Source organism: Scomber scombrus, chromosome 18, assembly GCF_963691925.1.
Source record: "Scomber scombrus chromosome 18, fScoSco1.1, whole genome shotgun sequence".
NCBI classification, from domain to species: domain Eukaryota; kingdom Metazoa; phylum Chordata; class Actinopteri; order Scombriformes; family Scombridae; genus Scomber; species Scomber scombrus.
Genome location: NC_084987.1, coordinates 19,403,784 through 19,425,346, shown reverse-complemented (window position 1 = coordinate 19,425,346; position 21,563 = coordinate 19,403,784). Strand labels below are relative to the sequence as shown.

General features: G+C 40.6%; 3 protein-coding genes across 3 annotated transcripts; 2 read left to right on the top strand and 1 right to left on the bottom strand.

The window, feature by feature from the left end:
* Nucleotides 1-1,019: 1,019 nt before the first annotated feature.
* On the top strand, nucleotides 1,020-9,190 carry hapstr1a (HUWE1 associated protein modifying stress responses a). Its single transcript, XM_062438856.1, has 5 exons — nucleotides 1,020-1,405; nucleotides 2,519-2,599; nucleotides 3,216-3,283; nucleotides 3,498-3,708; nucleotides 5,430-9,190. The coding sequence occupies exons 1-5, from the start codon at nucleotides 1,210-1,212 to the stop codon at nucleotides 5,744-5,746; spliced, it is 873 nt and encodes a 290-aa protein (XP_062294840.1). The 5' UTR covers nucleotides 1,020-1,209; the 3' UTR covers nucleotides 5,747-9,190.
* Nucleotides 9,191-9,740: 550 nt separating this feature from the next.
* On the bottom strand, nucleotides 9,741-13,644 carry dctn5 (dynactin 5). Its single transcript, XM_062438913.1, has 6 exons — nucleotides 13,501-13,644; nucleotides 13,253-13,321; nucleotides 13,043-13,161; nucleotides 12,137-12,248; nucleotides 11,117-11,219; nucleotides 9,741-11,013 (listed from the first exon to the last, which is right to left on the bottom strand). The coding sequence occupies exons 1-6, from the start codon at nucleotides 13,546-13,548 to the stop codon at nucleotides 10,916-10,918; spliced, it is 549 nt and encodes a 182-aa protein (XP_062294897.1). The 5' UTR covers nucleotides 13,549-13,644; the 3' UTR covers nucleotides 9,741-10,915.
* Nucleotides 13,645-14,065: 421 nt separating this feature from the next.
* LOC133999550 (acyl carrier protein, mitochondrial-like) lies at nucleotides 14,066-17,817 on the top strand. The gene is made up of 5 exons (XM_062438767.1): nucleotides 14,066-14,265; nucleotides 15,753-15,872; nucleotides 16,421-16,508; nucleotides 17,299-17,414; nucleotides 17,549-17,817. The coding sequence occupies exons 1-4, from the start codon at nucleotides 14,095-14,097 to the stop codon at nucleotides 17,388-17,390; spliced, it is 471 nt and encodes a 156-aa protein (XP_062294751.1). The 5' UTR covers nucleotides 14,066-14,094; the 3' UTR covers nucleotides 17,391-17,414; nucleotides 17,549-17,817.
* Nucleotides 17,818-21,563: the final 3,746 nt, after the last annotated feature.

Below are 21,563 nucleotides of genomic sequence, written 5' to 3'. Positions count from 1 at the left end.
AAATAAATAAAACAACTAATATATTATTGTGTTAAACAAACTGAAAGGTTTAAGTAGGGTTTGCAGAAACTACAGTTGTAGGTGTTTCATTCAGAATTCCTGAAGTAGGCTCATATAGACTAAAAACCTTGTTGCTCATTTCGCATAGGGGGTGTGAATGTGTCAATTGGTTAATTAATCAGTACATAACAAACTGAAGAGTGTCACTAATTCTAATTACTGAAATGTACAGTTTTGATGCTTCTTATGCACTGACATTCATATGCTTGGTATATGCTTATTATTTTACTCACTAGTGAAACATACCAACTCCTCTATATGGCATTGTGTAGGACAACCTTAAAGTCACTGTGTACTCACTACTGAGTTCCACTAACAGATAAAATATAATCACAATGTATCCCATTATCAAGGGAGTGTCCATTTCCACAATAATACAGTCACATTATCTGCAGAGCCACAACCAGACGGTCCATGACTAAAATGCACAGTCCTTCATTATTTGAGTAGTATCAATGACACCATCCAGTGGGGGGAAAATGATACTGCAGCTACATTTGACATAATGTGCCTTCGCAGTTTTCTGTTCTTATTGATTCACTCTCATTTATCTCATTTTATGTTGCTGTTATGGTTTATGTTAAAGCTTTTTTTATTAATGTAAATGTAAATGTAAATGTAAATGTAAATGTAAATGTAAATGTATTATATTATATTATATTATATTATATTATATTATATTATATTATATTATATTATATTATATTATATTATAAATAGCAGTTTTCATGACAAAACTCGTACTCTCTTGCAAGCTTTAGTAATGGGGAATTTTCACTGAGGTTCTTTTGTGGCAGTGTTATGATGGACATGTCAAAGAGCCAAATAAAATTTGAGCTCAGCGCTCAGGCCCTCCCTGCAGTATCTATATAGCCAATTGCCGTTAGACTTTACAGTGAAGGGGCGGGATGAAGCGCATAACAGGGTAGCTTGCGTTGTATATATCCCGACGTCGGCAACTAAGAAAAATAGTTAGCTAAGCTTCTCGTCACAGATGGTGGCAATAGCGAGTTGCGAGATATTATAGTGCGAAATAGTAATAACGGTAACAGTATTCATGAAATTGCTCACATAATTCGTAACAACGTGTCCAGTTATTCAACCTTTAACACGTAGTGGTACATTTCCCCCCGAGTTTTGGTGTATTAAATGGAGGAGAAGAAAGAAGACGGAGACTCGGAGATACAGGAACACGGACCCGAGCACTGGTTCTCAAAATGGGAGCGGCAGTGTTTGGCCGAAGCGGAGCAGAGGGAGCCGAGCGAGGAGCAGGCCGATAACGACCAGGAGAAACTGTGGCATCTGTTTCAGAACTCTGCCACTGCTGTGGCACAGTTATACAAAGGTTCAAACCGGCGCTATATGTGTGATTGTTCAGTCAGTGTTTCCAACATTGTCAGTGTACTTCTGGTTTGTTGATTCGCAGCCCAGCCTTTACTGACTAACCCGAGCTGTTACTGTGAACTAACGCTAGCGGCACAATGCTAACTAGCTTGTTAGCAAACTCGCTAGCCAGTACTGGGTAACGTTAACAGCTGATTTTGCAATGCTAAATTTAGCTGAACAAATATAAGTTATGAATTGAGATCTGTTGTTTTAAAAGTATTTCGAGGGTGTAACAACATCATCCTGATTGACATACATAGTTAAAGTAGCTAAAACTGAACATTAATATATTTTTCAATAAACTAATGTTAGCTTGTTGACACCCAAGTTAGACAGCAGCGGTTAGCCAAGCTAAGTTAGTTACAAAATGGCGATGGTAACAACAATCGTATCTACGCGACATTCCCAGATGACAGTGTCTTGAACACTGTCAGTGTTACCATCTGTTATACCGGACGTTATGAGTTAGTTAGTTCATATGTCCCACAAAGACATAGAGTTAACCAGCACCAAAGCGCACACTTGCTTTATAAACGTCCGGTCTGCTGCTGAGTGAGCAGTTTGTTTAGCAACGTGTAGCCAGCGTTATAATCACAAAATGGCGAGGATATTATTGGTTCGCTGTGGAAAAAAAATTGGTTTGTCTTCAGTCTGCTAGGGCTGTTATTTTTCAGTCCCTCAGTTGCGGTCCGTATAAACAGAGCTGGACGTGTTAGATCTATACATGTTTGGCATGTTTGTTTGACATGGCTTAGCAACTTTACTGCTGAGAGGGCAGTTAAGTTGGTGTGTCGGTGCTTTCTTGCTAAACAAGCTGCTGCCAAGCTGGCCATCTAGCGCTGGCTGACAGTTATTTTTATGCCAAACCCTGTCTCTGCAATTGTAGATGCAAGACAAAATGGCGAATGAGAATGATCTTCACCTCGACACTATATCACCAAGCTGTTGTGCCTCTCAGATGTTTTGTTGTCCTCAGGTCATATTAATCTCCATGAAACAACGCTTCTTGCTTTGAGATTATGTTTGCATGTTATGTATAGAAACCAAACATATTTTCCCTTTCCTCTCACAGACAGAGTATGCCATCAGCAGGGCCTGTCATTGTGGGTGCCATTTCAGAATGCTGCTACAGCAGTTACCAACCTCTACAAAGGTAACTAAGTTGCTCTCCACTCTAGCCCTGTGCCTTTGAGCAGGGTTTATTGATCTGTCACCTACCACTCCTACAGTTGCTTTTTGTGCTTTATTCTATCAATATGCTCTGTGGCTGCCTGTCATTGAACTTATAAACAAAGACATGTTTTTATTGACAGGTGTATCCATCATGTGGTAAACAAACATGGTCATTATCACCCTTATCAGCTCATATTGATCAGTCTGTCACAGGGCGTGTAGGCTTTTGTATGTCAGTGAAAGACACATTCATTGTGTGGTTTAAAACAGACTACAGGTTAAAACTTTTCTGTAACAATGTCAGGAATCCACCAGTGAAACAGAGGTTATTTGTAGCAGTAAGAATGAGATTGGACTGGACTCTCGCTTTGGCAGTTTATCTCCCAAAAAAGGGCAGAGGATTCCAACGTAGATTATGTACTAGTGCTAGTGAGTGGCGAGGAGCTGGCACCCTCTGGAAGTCACTAGCTATTGGTTATAAAAAAAAAAGTTTTCACAAATGGACCAAAATACTGTCACTTTTAAAGATTCCATACATTTTGCTTTGATATACGTGATGATGATTGGTATGTTTATGGTGTCTTCAACCATCGCAGAGAGTGTGGAGGCCCATCAGAGAAGCTTTGACCGGGGCATCCAGATAGGCCACCAACGCCGTAATAAGGTTGGTTTCTCCCTCTATATGCTTAATTAGGGACTAGAATTTTGTTTTATCTACATAGACTGGTACGCTGTTTATACTTACTGGTTATGTTCATAAACTGCCCTAAGTTTATAGACCTGGGGGATAAAATAATCTATCATTGTAGAACTTCAATGTTAATAAATATGAAACCTTGGCAAAATCATGGATGAAAAATGCTTATATTGTATTGCAGGATATGTTGGCTTGGGTGAAAAAGCGCAGGAGAACCATACGTAGGGAGGATCTTATCAGCTTTCTATGTGGGAAAGCGCCACCTCACAGGACTGGCAGGGCCAGCACCCGGCTGACCATGGTGGCCCCCAGCCGAGCTAATTCACCAGCTGAGACTGGCTCATCTGTGGAAGCAGACCTCCAGCCCTTCAGGGAGGCCATAGCACTGCATGGTAAGCTTACACACCAGTGGTCATTGTAGACGCCATCAAAAAACTTTAATTACACCTCAGGAGGTATCTACATTGTTGGATAGAAAATCAGTGGTACTGATTTAGAAGAATATATCTGCTTTTGTGTGTAAAACCCAAATATATTCCACACATTTAATAAATGTGAGATTGAGCAATGCACTCTAAATTGATCGTGTGAGATATGGTCGTTCATATGAGGGGACAATATGCTGAAAAGTAAACTGGATACTTTACTAAATCAGGTTGTCTCCTGAGTTGGAAATGTTTTTCTAGTAATCTTTTATTGGGATTTGTGGTTACATATATTGTGTGTGTGTGTGTGTGTGTGTGTGTGTGTGTGTGTGTGTGTGTGTGTGTGTGTGTGTGTGTGTGTGTGTGTGTGTGTGTGTGTGTGTGTGTGTGTGTGTGTGTGTGTGTGTGTCAGTCAGTCGTGGCTCAGAGATAAGGGAATGTTTTGCACGGGTGTTTTGCAGTATTGGCCAACAGTGAAAGAGGGCCTTACTTTGTATGTGTGTGTGAGACAGTATGCCCCACTGAGACAAGTTATTTTAATGGTAGGTGTTTCTACATATGTGGATTAAGCTGTTTCTAATTGTAACATTAATTTACATTGTGTTGGTAGTTCTGGCATTATGTCAGTGCAAGTGAATATTCAGCGTCTCACATTTTTACAGGGTCATTTCGGGTGTTACTGAGGGCACTGATGAGGATGTTAGGCATTTACTGGTTTAGGTTACAGAAATGCAAGTTCAGTCAGAAGGTTCCAGTGTGTCTCCTTTCTCAGTCATCAGATACCGTTTGCATTTCACCACCAGTGTTTGTGTGTGCTGAGACTGATACAATCATTTAGATTTTCTGTGGGGAAAAAAGTCAGCTGCAACCTCACAATCAGATTCACAAGTTCTTTGGCAACATCCCCAAACATGGATTAGAACATTCATGTGTTTTTAACAGATCTGTAGCTCAAAACTGGTTGCTGTGTGTTTTCATAACATTACCACTGAGGTGAAGACCAGTGTAGATCTGTTGGACTCAAAATGAGAAAGCCACACAACAGGAATACAGCACATAGTGTAATCAGCCAGTTGGATGGCATTCAGTGACTCTTACATTCAGGGAACAGAAATGCCTTCTTGATGGGCTTGCTACGGTATCGTATGATGTTGCACCTTTTTCTGCCTCATATAGTCACTGTTGCCAAAAGTAATCTGTTTTATTAGCTACTGTGGGACAAAAGTTTGTTGGGTTCAGCGTAAACTTTGACATGACCTGTGTGAGGGTTTGAGAGTGAGAGAGGTAGCTGCTATTTCGTGGCAAACATCCGAACAATCCCATTCTCAAGCAGCCTGAACCTTGTGACTCCTGTTCACCTCTGAAATCCAAACTGGAGACGAGGACAGGGAATGAAATAACAGCCCAAGCAAGTGACTTTGACTAATGATGTAAAGTCCTGTCAAGTACTCTTGTGTGTGTGTACGACAGTCCTTTTAAATGCTGAATGAAACTGAATGTAGCCATCATGCAAAAACATTTGACAAGATAATTTTTACCATTTTTAAAAAGCTCTCAGAAAAATGAACCCAAAACTGACAAAAATGTACTTTTATACAACAATTTGTTGCTTATGTATTTTTTTCCCCCTCCATTCTCTGTTGCTATTCTCTCCTCTCTATCTATCTCGTCTCCTCCTCCTTCCTCAGGTCTGAGTGGAGCCATGGCGAGTATCAGTGTGCGCTCCGGTGCGCCGGGGTCCCCCACCCACGTGAGTGGAAGCAGTAGTAACGGAGGCGGCACTGGTGGTGGTGGATCCTCCGGCTCAGGGCCGGTGTGCCGCAGCAGACGTAATGGGCTCCAAGACGTCGACCTGAACACTTTCATCTCAGAGGAGATGGCACTGCATCTGGACTCTACAGGCTCCGCCTCTGCCGGAGGAGGAGGAACCAGGAAACGAAACTCCACCCAGTGTAGTGACGTCATCACAGACTCCCCTACTCACAAACGCAACAGGATGATCTGATGTGCTGCCTGCTTATGTGTGTGAGGGGGTTGGGGGAGGGGGGAGCCTTCAAAGCCAAGGCTAGGAGAGGGGGATGGATGGGCTTATGTGGACAGATGTGCAGATGGACAGACTGACGTTCGGATCCCTGGCTGTGCAAAAGAATCTGGGCTAAAGATGGGGACTGGAGGTTCTCAGATCAGTCTATTCAAATGTTGGATGAATCTATTCTTTGTCTCCTTTCCTTACACTAGTACTACACTAGTACTTCAAATCACTGATCTGCAATCAAAACACTGTGCAGGTGTGTGTTTGGTCGATCGGGAGGTCTGGAACGACACCCACACACCCCACAGACGTCGCTGCCCTGGAAAGGAGACGACAGAGGAAGACACCGACTCATTCTGGGACGCAGACAGTTTTCAGCGGGGTGAAAAATGCACTGTGCTGCTTTAAAAAGAAAAAAAGTAAAAGCCACTTGATCCTTGACACATTTGTGCCCTTCTTCCCTCCCTTAACCTCACTCATCCTCACCCACCACCTTAATAAGGAAGTGAGGGCCATGATCAAAAATCGTCTCACTCAGTGAACGGAGTTGCTTGCCAAAACTGTTGGACCCAACTCCTGTCAGACACTCACCTCTGCGTCAAACAAAACCCCCCACCTGTTCTTTTCTGTTACTTCATCATTGCAGCTCTCAGTCGGCGTTGCCTGTCAGTGGTGGAGCTAAATCGCCCAGTAGGAGTAAATCCGTGGCATCGTCCTGCCTCAACGTGTCGCTTGTAACCAGTCCCCTTTCTCTGGCTACTAGATTGACGGCATGTAACTACCAATAGCAGGCTATTGATGTTGGACATTTAGACTTTATTCTCTGCTAACTCTTCTGCTTCAACAGTGGCTCGATTTCATTTTAGTTCAGCCCGTTGTCCGGTTTTTGTTTTTTAGTTCAACCACCAGTGTTAAAATTCTAGGTTTGTTTGCCACTGTTTGCAGCAGTGATAGCCAAATTAATTTCGTGTTCTTTCTCCACCTTTTTATTTTGTTGTTGTTGTTGTTGTTGTTTGTATTTGTTAAGGATAATGGAAAGGAATTTTTTTTTTCTTTGTGTATACAGCTTCTCAGACAGCCTGTTTGCTGCCTGTGACGCCCCCCCCCCCCCCCCCCCCCCCCGCCCTAGTCTTATTACAAAAGCAGCTGCTGTTTATGTGATTGTGTGATTATTCTGATGAGTTGCAATAAGGATTTTTTGCACTTAGCTTTCACCTCTAACTCATGCAAAACAAATCGGCTCTTCCATTGTAATCCCAGCTGTAGCCTTGTCCAGCGCTAAACAGGCCTGCTTTTGGCCCGATCACACATCACTCACCGGTTGGTGCTTAGAAAAAAAAAGTCAGTACTTGGTATGACTAGAAACAGAGCTCATGCACACACGCACACACATACACCCCTCTAATTTCAACAGCCCCCTCAAAAATGTTTGATCACACTGTGGGGTGTTTCTGCACGTGAGCTTTATTTGTATTCATCCAGCTGTATTCAGATAATCCTCCCCTGTATGACTGACCATTTAACTTATTAGAAGATAATTGGTGCTTTTTAAAAAAAAAAAGAAATGAAAAAAAAAAAACAGAAATGTTCCCAACCAACATGTCAGCCAGCGCACACAAGTCACTGGGGATAATTTTGCCGGAGAGTGTCTGATTGGGTGTTAAGACAGGGCCTGTTTTTTAAAACATTTTATTTTATTTTTTTCTAAAAGGGGTGTGTGCATTAAAAAAAAGGAGACGTGGATGGGTTTGCTTTTACTTGGTACAGGATAATGCAACTTGTTTCGTTCTTGAAATGGTTGTTGCCTTCCATCCTTCTGCGAGGGAGCAAGAGGGAGAAACACTGATGTCACACGAGTCAGAAATCTTGGGTCTATTGAGTAAAGTAATGTGAACTGGTATCGTACTGATGTTTGGCTTATTTTAGGGTATTAACAAAAGAGCTTGTGGGCTCAACAGACTAATTTGTTACATGCAATATGCTTCGGTTTAGCATAGGAAGTTAACAAAGTGTAAGAGGTTAAAGATCTTTTAGTTGTCTAATTGGTAAATGCATTCTTAATATTTCCATTGATGCCCAGCTGTAGTGGTGCTAAAGTAAATTGTCAGCGAGGCGTAAAAACCCTCGAGTTACTCTCTGTGTTGCCCTCAGTAGCTGACTTGTGGAGATGTCGATGTTTCCTTCCCTTTTCCCTCATTTTTGTTGACTTGTTCACTCCCTCTCACCTTTCTATGACCTGGAACACAGGTTTTCTTTAGTTGTATAAAGCATGCCAGTTTTTAACTTCTGTTACATTTTGTTCACAGATTTAATTTCTTGCGTTTATAGGTTGGCTTTTTTTCTTTTTTATTCCTACACAATTGCTGGCTAGTCAGTAAAAGAGATGAACTATGTCAAAATGAAGAGTTCTGCATTTAGGAGTAACAAGTGAAACCACTGATTGATTGATAAATGTTAATCTTCATTTTAGGAAAAATTTGAGATTTGATTTGCCTACAGAGAGCCTCTGACTGACGGAGGGTCAACAAGTAATCACTGGTGAGGCTTTTTGGGTTTAAAAATGTACATTTTGCAAAAAAAAAAAAAAAAGTGAAAATTCTGGGTAGCCTCAGCTATCACAGGTCTAGTGAATAATGTATCATAGGAAGGATCCATTTATTTCAAATAGGAACATAGGCCCTAAAAGTCTCGTAATCTCTGGGACTCGACCCCATGAGAATACGGTGCAGAGGACCTACAGAGGATTGGAGATGGAGTGAATCTTGAAGGCTCTCACACTCTTCATTAAGTCACAGGAATACATTTTAAATATTCTCTTTTATTTACTTCCTCCAGACACTTTACTCACCATTTTGTGTGTGAACACTCCACATTGGCATCGGTAGCACTCTCGACTGAAACCAAATGACGCATTTATCTACAGACGAGTGGTTCCAGTCTCCCTGAGTTTCTGTTGCGTGACAACATGTCAGTTAAAGGGGAGATGATGTGAAGTGTCTGCTGACAGGAAGAATAAACTAAAACATCTAACATGGATAGTTTTCCTTAAAAGCTCGACTGAAGAGTTTTCTATGTGCCGTCTTTGCAGTCCCGCTGTTGCAGAGAGCTGCAGCATTGACCCCCGCTGATTAGCCTGGTTAAACTCGAGGGTCACTTTGTGTTTTTCTTTTCTCCCCCTGAGCCAGTCACCGGCCTTCATCCAGTGTTTGAAAAAGGCTGACTCATGCCACGTGTCTCTGGAGCCAACACTATTATCAGCTGTTTCTTGATACTTACTTGTTTAAAAAGTAATAAATGGCTAATCTATATACTTAACATTTAATTGTTGGTATGATATATGTGGTTCACATTGTAAAAGAAATAAAACCATTGAGTTGCAATTGGATGGACTGTTTCATTAAAAATGGAAAATGTCAAGAGTTTTGATTTATTTGACTCGTGAATCTGGATTGAACTTTCACAGCTGAATATTTTTAGAATCTGTTGACTCGCAGCTCTCAAACTTGAAAAATGGGACGTCACATTTGCACTGTTTCCTCTTTCTTTCCAAAGAAACTGTAAATGCTATTTTATAAATAGTAACACTCATTGTTCTTATTTTCTCCCTTCTTTCTTGTGTATGTGTATGGTTTTAAAACTTGTGTTTTTGTTTGTTTTTGCTGCTGAATTGTGAAGCACTTTGAGCTGCATTCTGTGCATGAAAGGTGCTATATAAATAAAGTTCATTCATTCAGTCGCTAGAGATCAACGGACAGTTAATGAACACGAAAACTCCAAACTTCCCCTTAACTAATGGATCTAATGAATTTGCGACTAGCATATGAGGAGCTGTAAATAGATACATTACAATTATTCCCATTTCTGTAGATTTGATAATTTTATAAAACGAGGTTTAGAAATGTACATAATAAGAGACCAAGCAAGAACATCTCACACGAACTCGTTTGAATAAATGAAGAGACAGCATTTATCTTTTAGCATGCAGCTCTGCTACAGACCACTGAGTGGTGCTACAGGAACACATTAGAAAGACTTACCTTTCTCCACCTGTTTTCATGCTGGAGTGACGCATTTTAAATGTCCACATACTGATGAAAACTACCTGATTCTGTCCAGTCCTATCTGCCTGTCTCTGCATTTCTATCAATTAAGAAACTTCCAAAGAAAAAGAAAACAGTGTTGATTTGTGTAATGATAAACATGAAGACGAGGTAATCCATCGTAGCACATTGATCACACTGGGAATATTTTCAAGCATTTATATTTATTTGCTGCTTTGAAAATGTTGTCTTCCTATTGTATGCTTTCAGAACATGAGGACTATCCTGCACACAACATATTCAAATTAACATTGTAGTGGATATGATTGTTTGAAACAATATTAAATAAGTTTTTCAAGGTTGTGTAAATCCGTAAAGGAGAAAGCAAACAAACACACATTGGACAATGAGAATAAAACAACAGAGTACTTCAGTGAGCGTGCTGCCCTGCCAGCATCCTCAAAACAACTGTTGCTGCAACTGTTTTGGTCCGAGGGGGTGTTTTATATTACAAGGCGCGCTGCCAGATCCTCCAAACACCTCCACCCTCCACCTCCTTTCCTTTTAAAGCTCTCTCCACATCCTCATCTTCACCTGCAGCCGCTGCCAAAGAGGCAACTTCCTCCAAACTGACCTCTGTCTGTTTCAGCAACCCTGCAGAGGTCCCTGAGTTTCTCCACGGCACACTGACCAGGAAAAAAATTTAAGATTTACACAAACATACTTTTGTTAGAAAAAATTACGATTAAAGGTTTTTATCTGTATGCTCTAGAGGGCATCTAAGACTCAGTAGGGGTGGTAAACATTACCCTTCTTTGCAGAGTTTAGTAGCAACACCTTCTAGGCTTTGTGAATTTTCATTGCAGTTTGGAGCCTGTGCAGCTGTATTACATTATATTCATGATGTGCTCTCCACATGCTGACACAACTAGAATCATATAACAGGACCAAATGTTTTTTCCTTTGGCAGAGAGAAACTCAGGGCCTCTAGGAGGTGAAAGACAGAAGTTGAGCTCTCAGAGTTCATTTCAGTCCCTTCAGTGACCCTGACCCTAAAAGGTGGAAAGTGGGCAGGCCCCGCTGAAGGTTTGGGGGGCGGTACTCAGATCTGGCTGAGGGGCAGGAACTTCTGGTAGTAGCTCTTGGTCACGTCGATCATCAGGTCCTGCGTGCACTCAGGGAGCTCCCCTGAAAATAGACCTGAGCGAGAGAAGGAAAGACATGATTGAAGTAAACAAAGAGAAGGAAACAAACGTTAGACAGGTGTGTGATTATGGGTTTTTGGGGTTTTTTTGCGGCTGACCTGGGCATCCGGAGAAGACAGTAAAAGGAGGCACCACAGTCTCAGGAGGAAGCACAGTGTTGTCTAAGATCTTACAACAATCCTTCAGCACACAGCGGCGACCCTGTAAAGACAGCGAGTTAAACATTTGCTCCTGTGTCAAATGCTTTAATCAAACTGTCCAGTATGCAATGGTGGACAACAATTGGGCTGAGTTAAAAGTCTTGCAAAATATCAAGATTTTCACAATCGTGTACGTTTGCTCTAGAAGATATTTACATAATGGTGTTTTCTACTGATAAAAAACAAAGTGCTGTGAAATTGTCACCTACTAAAATAAAGTCTTAGCTGCATATTTACCACTGTAAATAGATCCTGCTTTAAAAAATAAATAAATTTAGTACAGTATCTGTTGTCTATTGTCAGGTCTTGAGCTGTCAATCACCTGTCCTTTCAGGTTTGACTGTTTGGGCTCTGGCAAAGTCCAATGGACACTCGCCTGTTTTTAAATAATTTATTGGTTAAACGATTTAACTGTCAACCAGTCAAATTTAAATGTGTCTCTTTCTATTGTAATCTGTTCAATAAGGGCAAAAAGCAAAACAAATTATTTAAAAAAAAAAAACAAAGACATGATTGTGCAATTAGCCACTGGGCTTAACCGTAACCAAAGATGAATTTCTGGAAACTCATTGAAGCATTTTAAACCCAGCTTCATTTTCATACGGCATTCTGATTTTGTGTCCAATGAAGAATCAAGGTGAAGCAGTGATAATTAAATATAATCTGATCAACCATCAATAAACTGTTTAATGGGTTTCATTTCATAATACAACTCGTGTCTGAGTCTGAATAAAGTAGCCAGCCATCAGTGTTCAGTAGGTCTCAACATGACTACCATGTGACTGTTTGGCCACAGGCAAGACTTCTGTTTCTGTCCGCTCACCCAGGCAGAGCTATGTCTCTGCCTCAGTAAGTTTTCCTTTCCCTGTCGATCAGTTTGGTTGCGCGTGTTTGTGTGTGTAGTTTCAGCCCACTCACTATGACACAGTTCTTGCCAATGTGGACATAGGAACCAATCTGTGCCGCGTTGACCACACAGTCCTCCTCGATGAAGACGTGGTCTCCGATGTGCAGCGGGAAGAACGCCACTCTGGAGGGAGAGATGGTGGAGAGGGAGATTTAGTTCAGATGTTTGTTTAACAGACATGAAGTTCCTAGAAATTAGGTCTCACAAAAACAGACCTGCAATTCTACCTGTTATATCCTGATGATGTGCAGGGATCTGTTATATACCAGCCACCTTACAACCCAAGTTGAAAAAATACATGGAAATAATCAATATGTTGACTGACTGGAAACTGAGGCTGCAACTAATGATTGTTTTTAATATTGATTCATCTGTTGTTTATTATTTTATTATTATATTTCAATTAACTGATTAGTTATTTGGTCTATAAAGTTTCAGAAAATGGTGAAAAATGTTGATCGCCATTTCACAAAGCCCAAGATGCAACTATAAAATATCTTGTTCTGTCCCCATCAACAGACCATAAAGCAAAGATATTCAGTTTACTGTCATACCACTAAAGAAACCACCAGTCAAAGCTGGAACCAGAGACTTTTCACAAATGTTCTTTAAAAATGACTAAACTGAAATGATCAATTGATTATCAAAATAAATGCTGATTAATTTTCATTCGACCATATTTGACTGTTTTGCATTAAATAAAGCATAATAACCTCTGCCTGCTTTTCCATTTACATCTAGATTATAAATATATTCTCAGTGACTATATCACCTACGTATGAAAACAACACAGTCATATACACACTATTACCACGTTATGCATCATTTTAATTTTAAAAAATGATATCATTTGCTGTTGACAATTCAGACAACACTAGCCTGAGTATTTGATCAAACATGACAAAAGGTTGATTTACCCTTTGCTGAACTTTTTGAAAGGTGGTCTTATGACGCTCCGGCTCTTGACAACACAGTGTCTCCCCACCCTGACATTAGCCAGGTCCCCTCTGATGATGCAGTCATTCATGACAATAGTCTGGAGAGAGAAAACAAATAGATTCACACACCTCAAACAGAGAAAAACATTACTGCTCTACTATTACACTGCAGGTGTATGTTTCCCTTACTTTGCCATTCAGGACGATGTTTTGACTCCCACACAGCACCGACTGTCTGCTCACTTTGTTGCCAGAAGCCTGGAATAAAAAGTCAGATCGTATTAATATTGAATAAGCCTGTTTCTTTTTGAATTCTCTGTTTTAACCGAGCACGAACAATGATTTCACGTATCAATCCACCGCCCTACGCCCTCAGCTACCGGCTAGCCAAATTAGCAAACAACTAGCTAACAGCGGCTTCAAATCATGCACATTACCGTCTCAATGTACTCCGCTTTGTTGTACAGTATTTCAGACAACTCCATGACTGCGAATGTGAAATGCTATATTGGAGACTGATGATAGTCCTATTATAAAAGCTAACGCATCTGTCTGTTTCTGCTCGGCCTCTTCTTCTTCTGCCGACTCTGATGACTGGATATTCAGACCATATGAATCGAGGGCAAACATCATCGATGGATTTATTGAAGCCAAACAACGGAAACACTTGGTTGATATTTGTTATACTTGAAATATATAACATGAAAGTTATAATGTAGATAAATAGCCTAGTTATCCTGCGCCTTGGGGTCATTTAGCGAGATGGTTATTTAACAGCTAATCCTTAATATGACTCTGTGATCGATTGGTCTTCCCTGAAATACATCCTCGCACTTATTTTTTTCTTTATTATAAACATATAAGCTTACAGTGATATATATCTGACTTATTTAAACAATAAAATAAAAACAGGAAAGCATTTAAAAAAAGACAAACTGCTAAATGAATACGCAGGCATTTTGTGCGCATGCGTACCGCGGAGCCCTTGACCCAGCTTCTTCTTCGTTCCTCACGTCACTTCTCTCACCGTCATGGCGGCCCGTGTCCTGCAGCAGTGTGCCCGCTCGCTCGCCCGGCCCTCGCTGAGGCTCCTCTCCGGTAACCTGGCAGTTAGAGCCGTGGCCGGCCCGGCAGTAGCCATTCACCGACCCCTGTCCTTCGTCGTAGACAGCCGGAGGACGCGGTCGCTCGCTCAGAGCCGGGTGAGTCTCGTGGGGCCTAGCGGTGACCTACCGACGTCTTTCAAAACCGTCCGGCTAACATGGCCTGCTGGAGTTTAAAGGAGGCGTGCAAGCACGTTATTCAACAAAGAGTTATAAGATATTGGTGTTAAATCCAGCATGAAATCATTAAAACACTATATTAATAATTAGTGCACATCCGTGTGTGTCCTTTTAGCTGACTGACAAAGTTATTGAGCTCTCTGACACACATTAGTGCTGCTGCTGCTCGATCACCTGCAACATACACATATTTAGATTTAACCTAAGCGCCTTTTCTCCAAAGAGAGCATTTTAGCCAAAGGAAAGATAACCACGCGTTGCCCGTTAAGCATGACGCAATGTTAAATGTCGTTTCAGTGTTGTGCTTGGTACTGGTGCAAGTTAAATAGCAGTTTTTTTGCTGGGGTGGAGAGCATGATGCAGTGCTATGATGCTAACCTGCAGCAGCGAGGATGTCAACATGTAGCTACTTAGTTTATGAAAAGCCTTGAATGACCTTACACCAGTCAGGATATTTAGAGGGAATGCGAGATAGTTGAATGTAGTTCTTTTCATTACAAGTAAAACCCCCATGTGCTTTTACATTCAGGACGGCATTTTCATTTTAGTTCTTGTTTTATTTCAAGTACATATTAAATGTGTTAGTATCAGTAAAAATGCAGAAAAGAAGCAACACGTAGGAAAATCATATAAATATCGTAAATATTAAAACCATAATACTGGAGAAAACAGAAAGCAAAGAGTGTGATGAACTGCACATCCACCTCACAGACGCACAATATAAATGAGTAAAAAAAAAAGAGGAGTGGGTTAAGGAGTTTTCACTTTGCTTTTGAATGTGAACCTACTGTTGGGTTCTTTTTTCATAGAATATGATTTAAAACAACAAAAAACATCCTCAGGAGATCTTATTCTAGTCTAGATGTCACACAGTCCTCACTTCCATAACCTGAGAGGTCTGACTGGACTGAAGTCACTGAGCAGGTCATGCATGTACAGGGCAGCCAAACCAATACCTAATGTAAAGACTAACGGTAGACGTTGGCTCTGTGTTGCACTTGGAGCTGATAATGTGATCTGAAATATCTTGAGCTTTGTGTGGAAGTTTGAGGAGCTGATGCTTTCCTGTTGTTGATCTGTGTGACCTGGTAAAGAGACAGTGACTGTACATTAGTCTTACCTAGTTTTTATTGATGCATGCATAAAATAGAACTAAATAACAAAACAAACAAGTAAATGAATACACTAATTCAATCATCTGTACATCTAATATGAACAATAGTGTGTGCAAATGTGTTACATTTTGACTCATCTGCATCACTGACTATTTAAACTGCGCCTTTTTATATGCTGCATGTTTACAGTTTGACAAACACATGGAAATTGAGTATAAACACTTTCAAGCTCATTCATTGGCCGATGTCTTGCTTTTCCGTGACCTCTCCCTCCCTCTTTGTCCTTCCCAGGTCCCCTCAGTGGGTGTGTTGTGCCGACAGTATGGAGACCTGCCCCCCCTCACCCTAGAGACCATCAAAGACCGTGTTCTGTACGTCCTCAAGCTTTACGACAAGATTAACCCTGAGAAGGTGAGAACGCCAACGAGCCGGACTTCCTCTCAGGCCATCTGCTCACATTTAGCTCAAGTGCTAAATAACACAGAATGATTTCCTCTTTATTTGCAGGAAGTTTGTTTACTTATGATATTCTGCTACAGACTGTGGTTAGGTTGCGATTTGTCTGAAAGCAAGTTAATATATAGACATTGCACCTCCTGACCTTCAAGTGAAGCTGATCTTATTATTTGAACTGACATCTACATTAGACAGAAAACAGTAAACCTCACAGAGTTCTTCTCTGGTGTATATGAGAAGCTTATGTTCACTTAACATCTAGTTTATGATTAGTAATAATGCTAAAATGGAGGTCCTTTTGGGGTTTTTTTGTTTCATATTCAGATGAGGTGAAGATGGCTGAAGATGCTTTTATAACATCAGCCAGCAGAGTTCAGGAGGAATACATCTGCATTTATTTAGTGGCTTGCCTCTGAGAGAGAACAGAACTGTGTTGCAGTAAGACAGATGTACGATCCTGAAAAGAGACATTTCTGATGCCAGTGTTAATTTTTGCTCCACAGCTGCAGACAAGCTCCCACTTTATGAAAGACCTGGGTCTAGACAGCTTGGACCAGGTGGAGATCATTATGGCCATGGAGGATGAGTTTGGTGAGTATCTGTTGGCATGGCAACCTGTCTGAGGGTGTAGGCATCAGGTCAGCATGGGAGGAATGTTAATGTTGGATTGAAGTGACTTGATGAATACAGCGCAGTGTTGCTAAGAAATATAGAAGTAAATAACTTGATATAGAAGATGTTAGGTTTTCTTCCTGCAGGCTAATGTGTGTTAATTACTTTATGTAAAAGTAACATTTTCAACACAAACTGGTCAAATATAGCAGTGTAAAACCTAAAATCACATTTTCAGGAATCATATAATAGTGAGTTGAGGATTGTGTGAACTAAGACATGCTAGTCTCATATGGCCTGTATTGTAAAATTAGCACAATTTCCAGCAGTTATGTCCATCAGAAAAAACCGAGCCTCTCATATAAAGATACAGATCATTGGCACAAACCTGACATGTTGTAACTGTTGGTCCACATTTGACTGAATGAACTTTACCTTTTATTGGATTCTCTATAGAGAGAAGAGAGCTCTCTACATGAGAGAACTGTCAGTCTGCCTTTTGGAGTTAAAGATGTCACCTATTTAGTGCATTTCTTCCAAATTTTTGCCATTGCTAGTTGCTAAATTAAACAATTGTGACAAATATTGACAATTTGTGTCAGTATGTGGCTGCTTAATCAGATTTAAGGTGGTGTGAGAATAGTTAATTTGATTTGTATCTGCATAGTTTTCTTGATGATTTACTTTCCTCACAGGTGCAGAATGTGTATCCAGCTGTTAGCAGAGGTGTCTGTAGTGTGTTTACAGGATATGTGCGTTTTTTCTGCAGGCTTTGAGATCCCAGACGCAGAAGCAGAGAAGTTGATGACTCCTGAGGGGATTGTACAGTACATCGCAGACAAGAAGGACGTTTATGAATAATTTGTTCTATTAATCACTTACGAGGTAAGTCTCCCTAACTCAGCTGATGGTACATCATTTGTTTTTGTGGAATCATCCATTAATATAAAATTCAATCAAGTCAAATGAATCTAAATGTAGTTCTTAGTTTGTAATAGATGTTTTTCCTTTTCTTCCAGAGAGGTTTGTTCCCACAGGCAGATGGGCACTGAACTATTTTCCACTTACTCCCCATCATCTCTTCTGTCCTCTACGGCATCATTGTTGTCAGCTGCCGTGTGTTGTGTTCTACTGTATTTAAATGAACATGTGCTTCAGGAGCTCGGAGATAAAAACAAAATGTTAAATATGGTTATATCACAGTTTGGATTTTTTTTTCTTCCGGCTCGACCCTGTGATTCTGATGTATAATTTCTCATGAATAGATCAATAAAGACACATGATGTAAGATTGTGTCACTGTTGTGCTATTTAATTTATTATGAACATGTAATATAGCTGTCACTGGGTTAATGCCAATTTCAAAAGTTAATCAAGATTTCAGACAATCATTTTGTGTCATCACAATGAGTTGTAGATTCATGCGATGATAGTTTTCACATATTTAAAATGAAGCATTGCATTATGGGATTATTGAGAAAATAGTGTACATGGACAGTACTTTTTTCGTTCTATGGTGGAATAGTTGAGTAAAAAATAGGAGATATTTACACACTCAGCATTCTGACACAAAATGGCGGAGGGTAATGCACTATATAGTAAATATGGGGTCATTCCGGAATCTTCTGAACCAAAAGAGAACGCTTAACATGTTTCATGTTGCAGCTGTTTTCAGCCAGTTGATCCGCAGCAAAACTCACTGGCCTAGTAGCAATAACTGAAAGAATAACATTTCATAACTTAGTGAATTCATTGATTAAAAAAAAAACTTTTCCACAGGCCTGGCGGAGTAGCCTACGGAGTACACAGTATTTTCTCTACGGTCAAAAACAGTTCAGATAAGGACAAGCATTAGAAATAGTTTGAGAAAACGAGAGCATTTTGGTTCAACAAAAGGAATTCAGCACCAAACATTGGTATTCATAGTGCAGAAAATTTGATTTAAAAAAATCAACTTTTTAATGAAAAACTTGACCACACATTTACTATTTCAAAGTCACAGAAAGTACTCTGTTTACTTAAAGCATAGATCTATAAACTGTCAGTGAGATGCACTAAATATAGACAAATCCGAGGAAGCTTAATTTGGTCAATTCTTGTGTTCTATAATCGATTTTACCAGCAATTGACCACAGATGGGAAATTATCTAGCAGAGTAATATAATGTGAGGAAATGGCACAGAAGCATTAGGTAGACTTTAAATAGAAATTGAAATGGTTAAGAGCGGTTTCACATTTCATCCTCTATCAAAGAGACGAGCGGAGACAAAGAGTCCAGGAGCCTCTGCTGAGTCTTGTTAGTCTTTTATTGAGGGTTGTACCCAAGTTATACAGCTTTGTATGCTGGCTGCTGGAGCCAGAGGGTTACAAACAGTAATCAGTATACGAGTACAGCCAACAGAAGACCCACTACTTACTACTCTACACCTTAGTACAGATTCTCTTAAGAGCACTAAAATCCAGAAAAAAAAATAAAGAAGAAAAAAAATACAGAACAAACCAAGCAACAAAAGGAAGGAGAATAAAAAGATTAAATGAAACCAAACAAATAGACAGCATCAGAGGAGACATTCATTATTAGAGCACACTGGAGTTGGTTTTCTATACCTTGTAATATCAGGCGACTTCGTTTTTGTCAATTGTTATACCAATACAAATAAAGATTGTCCTTCAAAAAGTGCAGTTTCCCCCAAAGTTTAAGATAAAATCCTTTGATGACCCGAGGAAGACATTTGAAAATAAAAAGGTACTTCCTGTTTTGTTTGTGAGAGAGGAAGACTTCCTCTCGTTGATTATAGACACTGTACGTTTATATTCTCATATATATATTTATTTATATTATATATATATAGTTTCAACAGTCTCCCAAAGCAATGTGCATAATAGGTTTACAGGTGATCCAACTACACACTGTGGATTGATAGAATCTCTATAAAAAACATTGTAGTTGTGTAAAATTTGCAGTTTCACCAGCCTCGCTCCTCTCGGCTTATCGAGGAGACAAGCTGTGAAAGTAAAGAAATGGACTTTGCAAATCTTAACCTGTCCTCCTCTCCTGCTACAACTGGCCAGACGGTTGCTAGGTAATAAAGGTTTTTTCAGTTTTTATTATTATTAGTAGTAGTAGTAGTACTAGTAGTACGATTCAACGATGGCACAACATGTTTGAGGAATATTATTGGGAATCCCATCTCAGCTGTATTTTATTTTTATTTTTTATCTTTTTTGGGATTTTTTTTTTTGTTTGTTTTAAAAGAAAGCAAAAAACCCAAGGTGGACATGGAAGCCTGGGTTCAACACTCCACTGCATAGTCTCTCTGAGCGACACCCACCCCGCCCCTTCTAACGCTGTACCCGCCCACCCCGATAACCCACCCGCCCCACCCACATCTTTGTGCTGGTTAGACTAAAGCTTTTCAGGGTTTGTGTGTATTCATACTAAATGTAAAATGACAAAAAAGACAGCAGATTCTCACAGTTTTTGTTTTTTTTGTAGGTTTTTTTTTTAGGTTTTTTTGTGTGTAAAGTCACAAAAAAAAAAATAGCCGTAGCGCTTTTGATCGACAGTAGGAGCCGTTGGGTGTGTATTATGATATAATATAGCATTTGCTCACAGGATAGTTAAGTCAAGAGAAAAACAAAGTCACATTATTTTTCTTAAATATTAAAAAGTAGTAGAGTATCACCAGCCAGCTTCCCTCCTCTCCTACACTCTTTTCCTTCCTTCCTCCCCTCGTCTGGCCCTGTCGGGAAGCTGCTTGGCAGCCCTGGGGATTGTACATTGCTCATGGTGGTTTTCACTTACTGAAAAAAAGGTTTTTCCTCACATCATCCTTTTGCAAATGACATTTTTTTCTTCAAGCATTTAACATTGTCCAGCTTTTTAAATACACGTACACACACATACACAACAACAACCCCCCTCCCCTCCCACCCCCCCAAAAAGTATTAATCCCTTTCCTTCCCTCTCACCCTCCCTCCTCAATTTGGCATGATAATGTGTTTGAACATACACTTTTTCTGCACAAGACTGGGTTTTTGCATCTTCCCATACACACAGGCACACACACACTAACAGTAGATCGGACGAGACGGAAACAGGGCGAGATTAAGCTGGGAACCTAAACAGTAACATGAACATCAATGAGAGGCATTTTACAGACGTTGCTTGTCCCTTCTCTAACAGCAGAGCGGTGCTGCCTCCTCAGCTGCTGACCAGAGCTCAGTTTTGTCCCACTCATGGTGAAAGTAAGGATACTGAGGAGGGACAAAACTGCTCCCGGAGTAGTGCTAGGAAAGCTGCATCGCCAAAATCAGAATGAACGAAGTGTAAAATAATTTCAACAAGAGCGGAAAGGGAATAAAGACTATATAGAGTTCACTTGCCTCCTGTCAGTTTGTGGGTTTCCTCTCCTGTAGTTAAGCTTAGGGAGTCGGAGAGGGAGAGCTGATCCTGGATAAGCCAGCAGAGAGGCAAGTGTAACCCTGTGTCCCTGAAAAGCCAGGAAGAACCAGCCAATCACAAGTCACTTCCCCTTGCCTGAGTCACTACCAGGCCAACGAGAAGCCTCGCCTCGTTTCAGTCAAGCTCAAGATGCGAGCATCAACACGGGAACAGCCAACCAAATCTATTACCATGACAACCAAGGTGTGGTCAAAGCAGTAGTTGAATACTTATTCGAATACGAAAAACGACGAGCGTCGGTTACTGTGTTTGATTTCCTGTGCGGTGGTTCCATGTTTTTTATTTTTAGGCTGATCAGGTGCCGGAGAAGGCGGATTGAGGCTTCGGCCTTCGCATATACTTTAAAAACCGTTTTCAGCTACATTCTGGCTCAGCGCGGGCGGCGTGGCGAGGTCGCCGCTCTGACTGGCCGGCCCAGTGAACAGAGAGAGGTAAACCAGGAGAGGGCGACTCACACCCTCCCTATTCTCTCACTCCCTCACTGGGACCAACAAAGCACCATCTTCTCTAGTCACAGCGCGCGCATACATACATATACACACACACACACACACACACACACACACACAC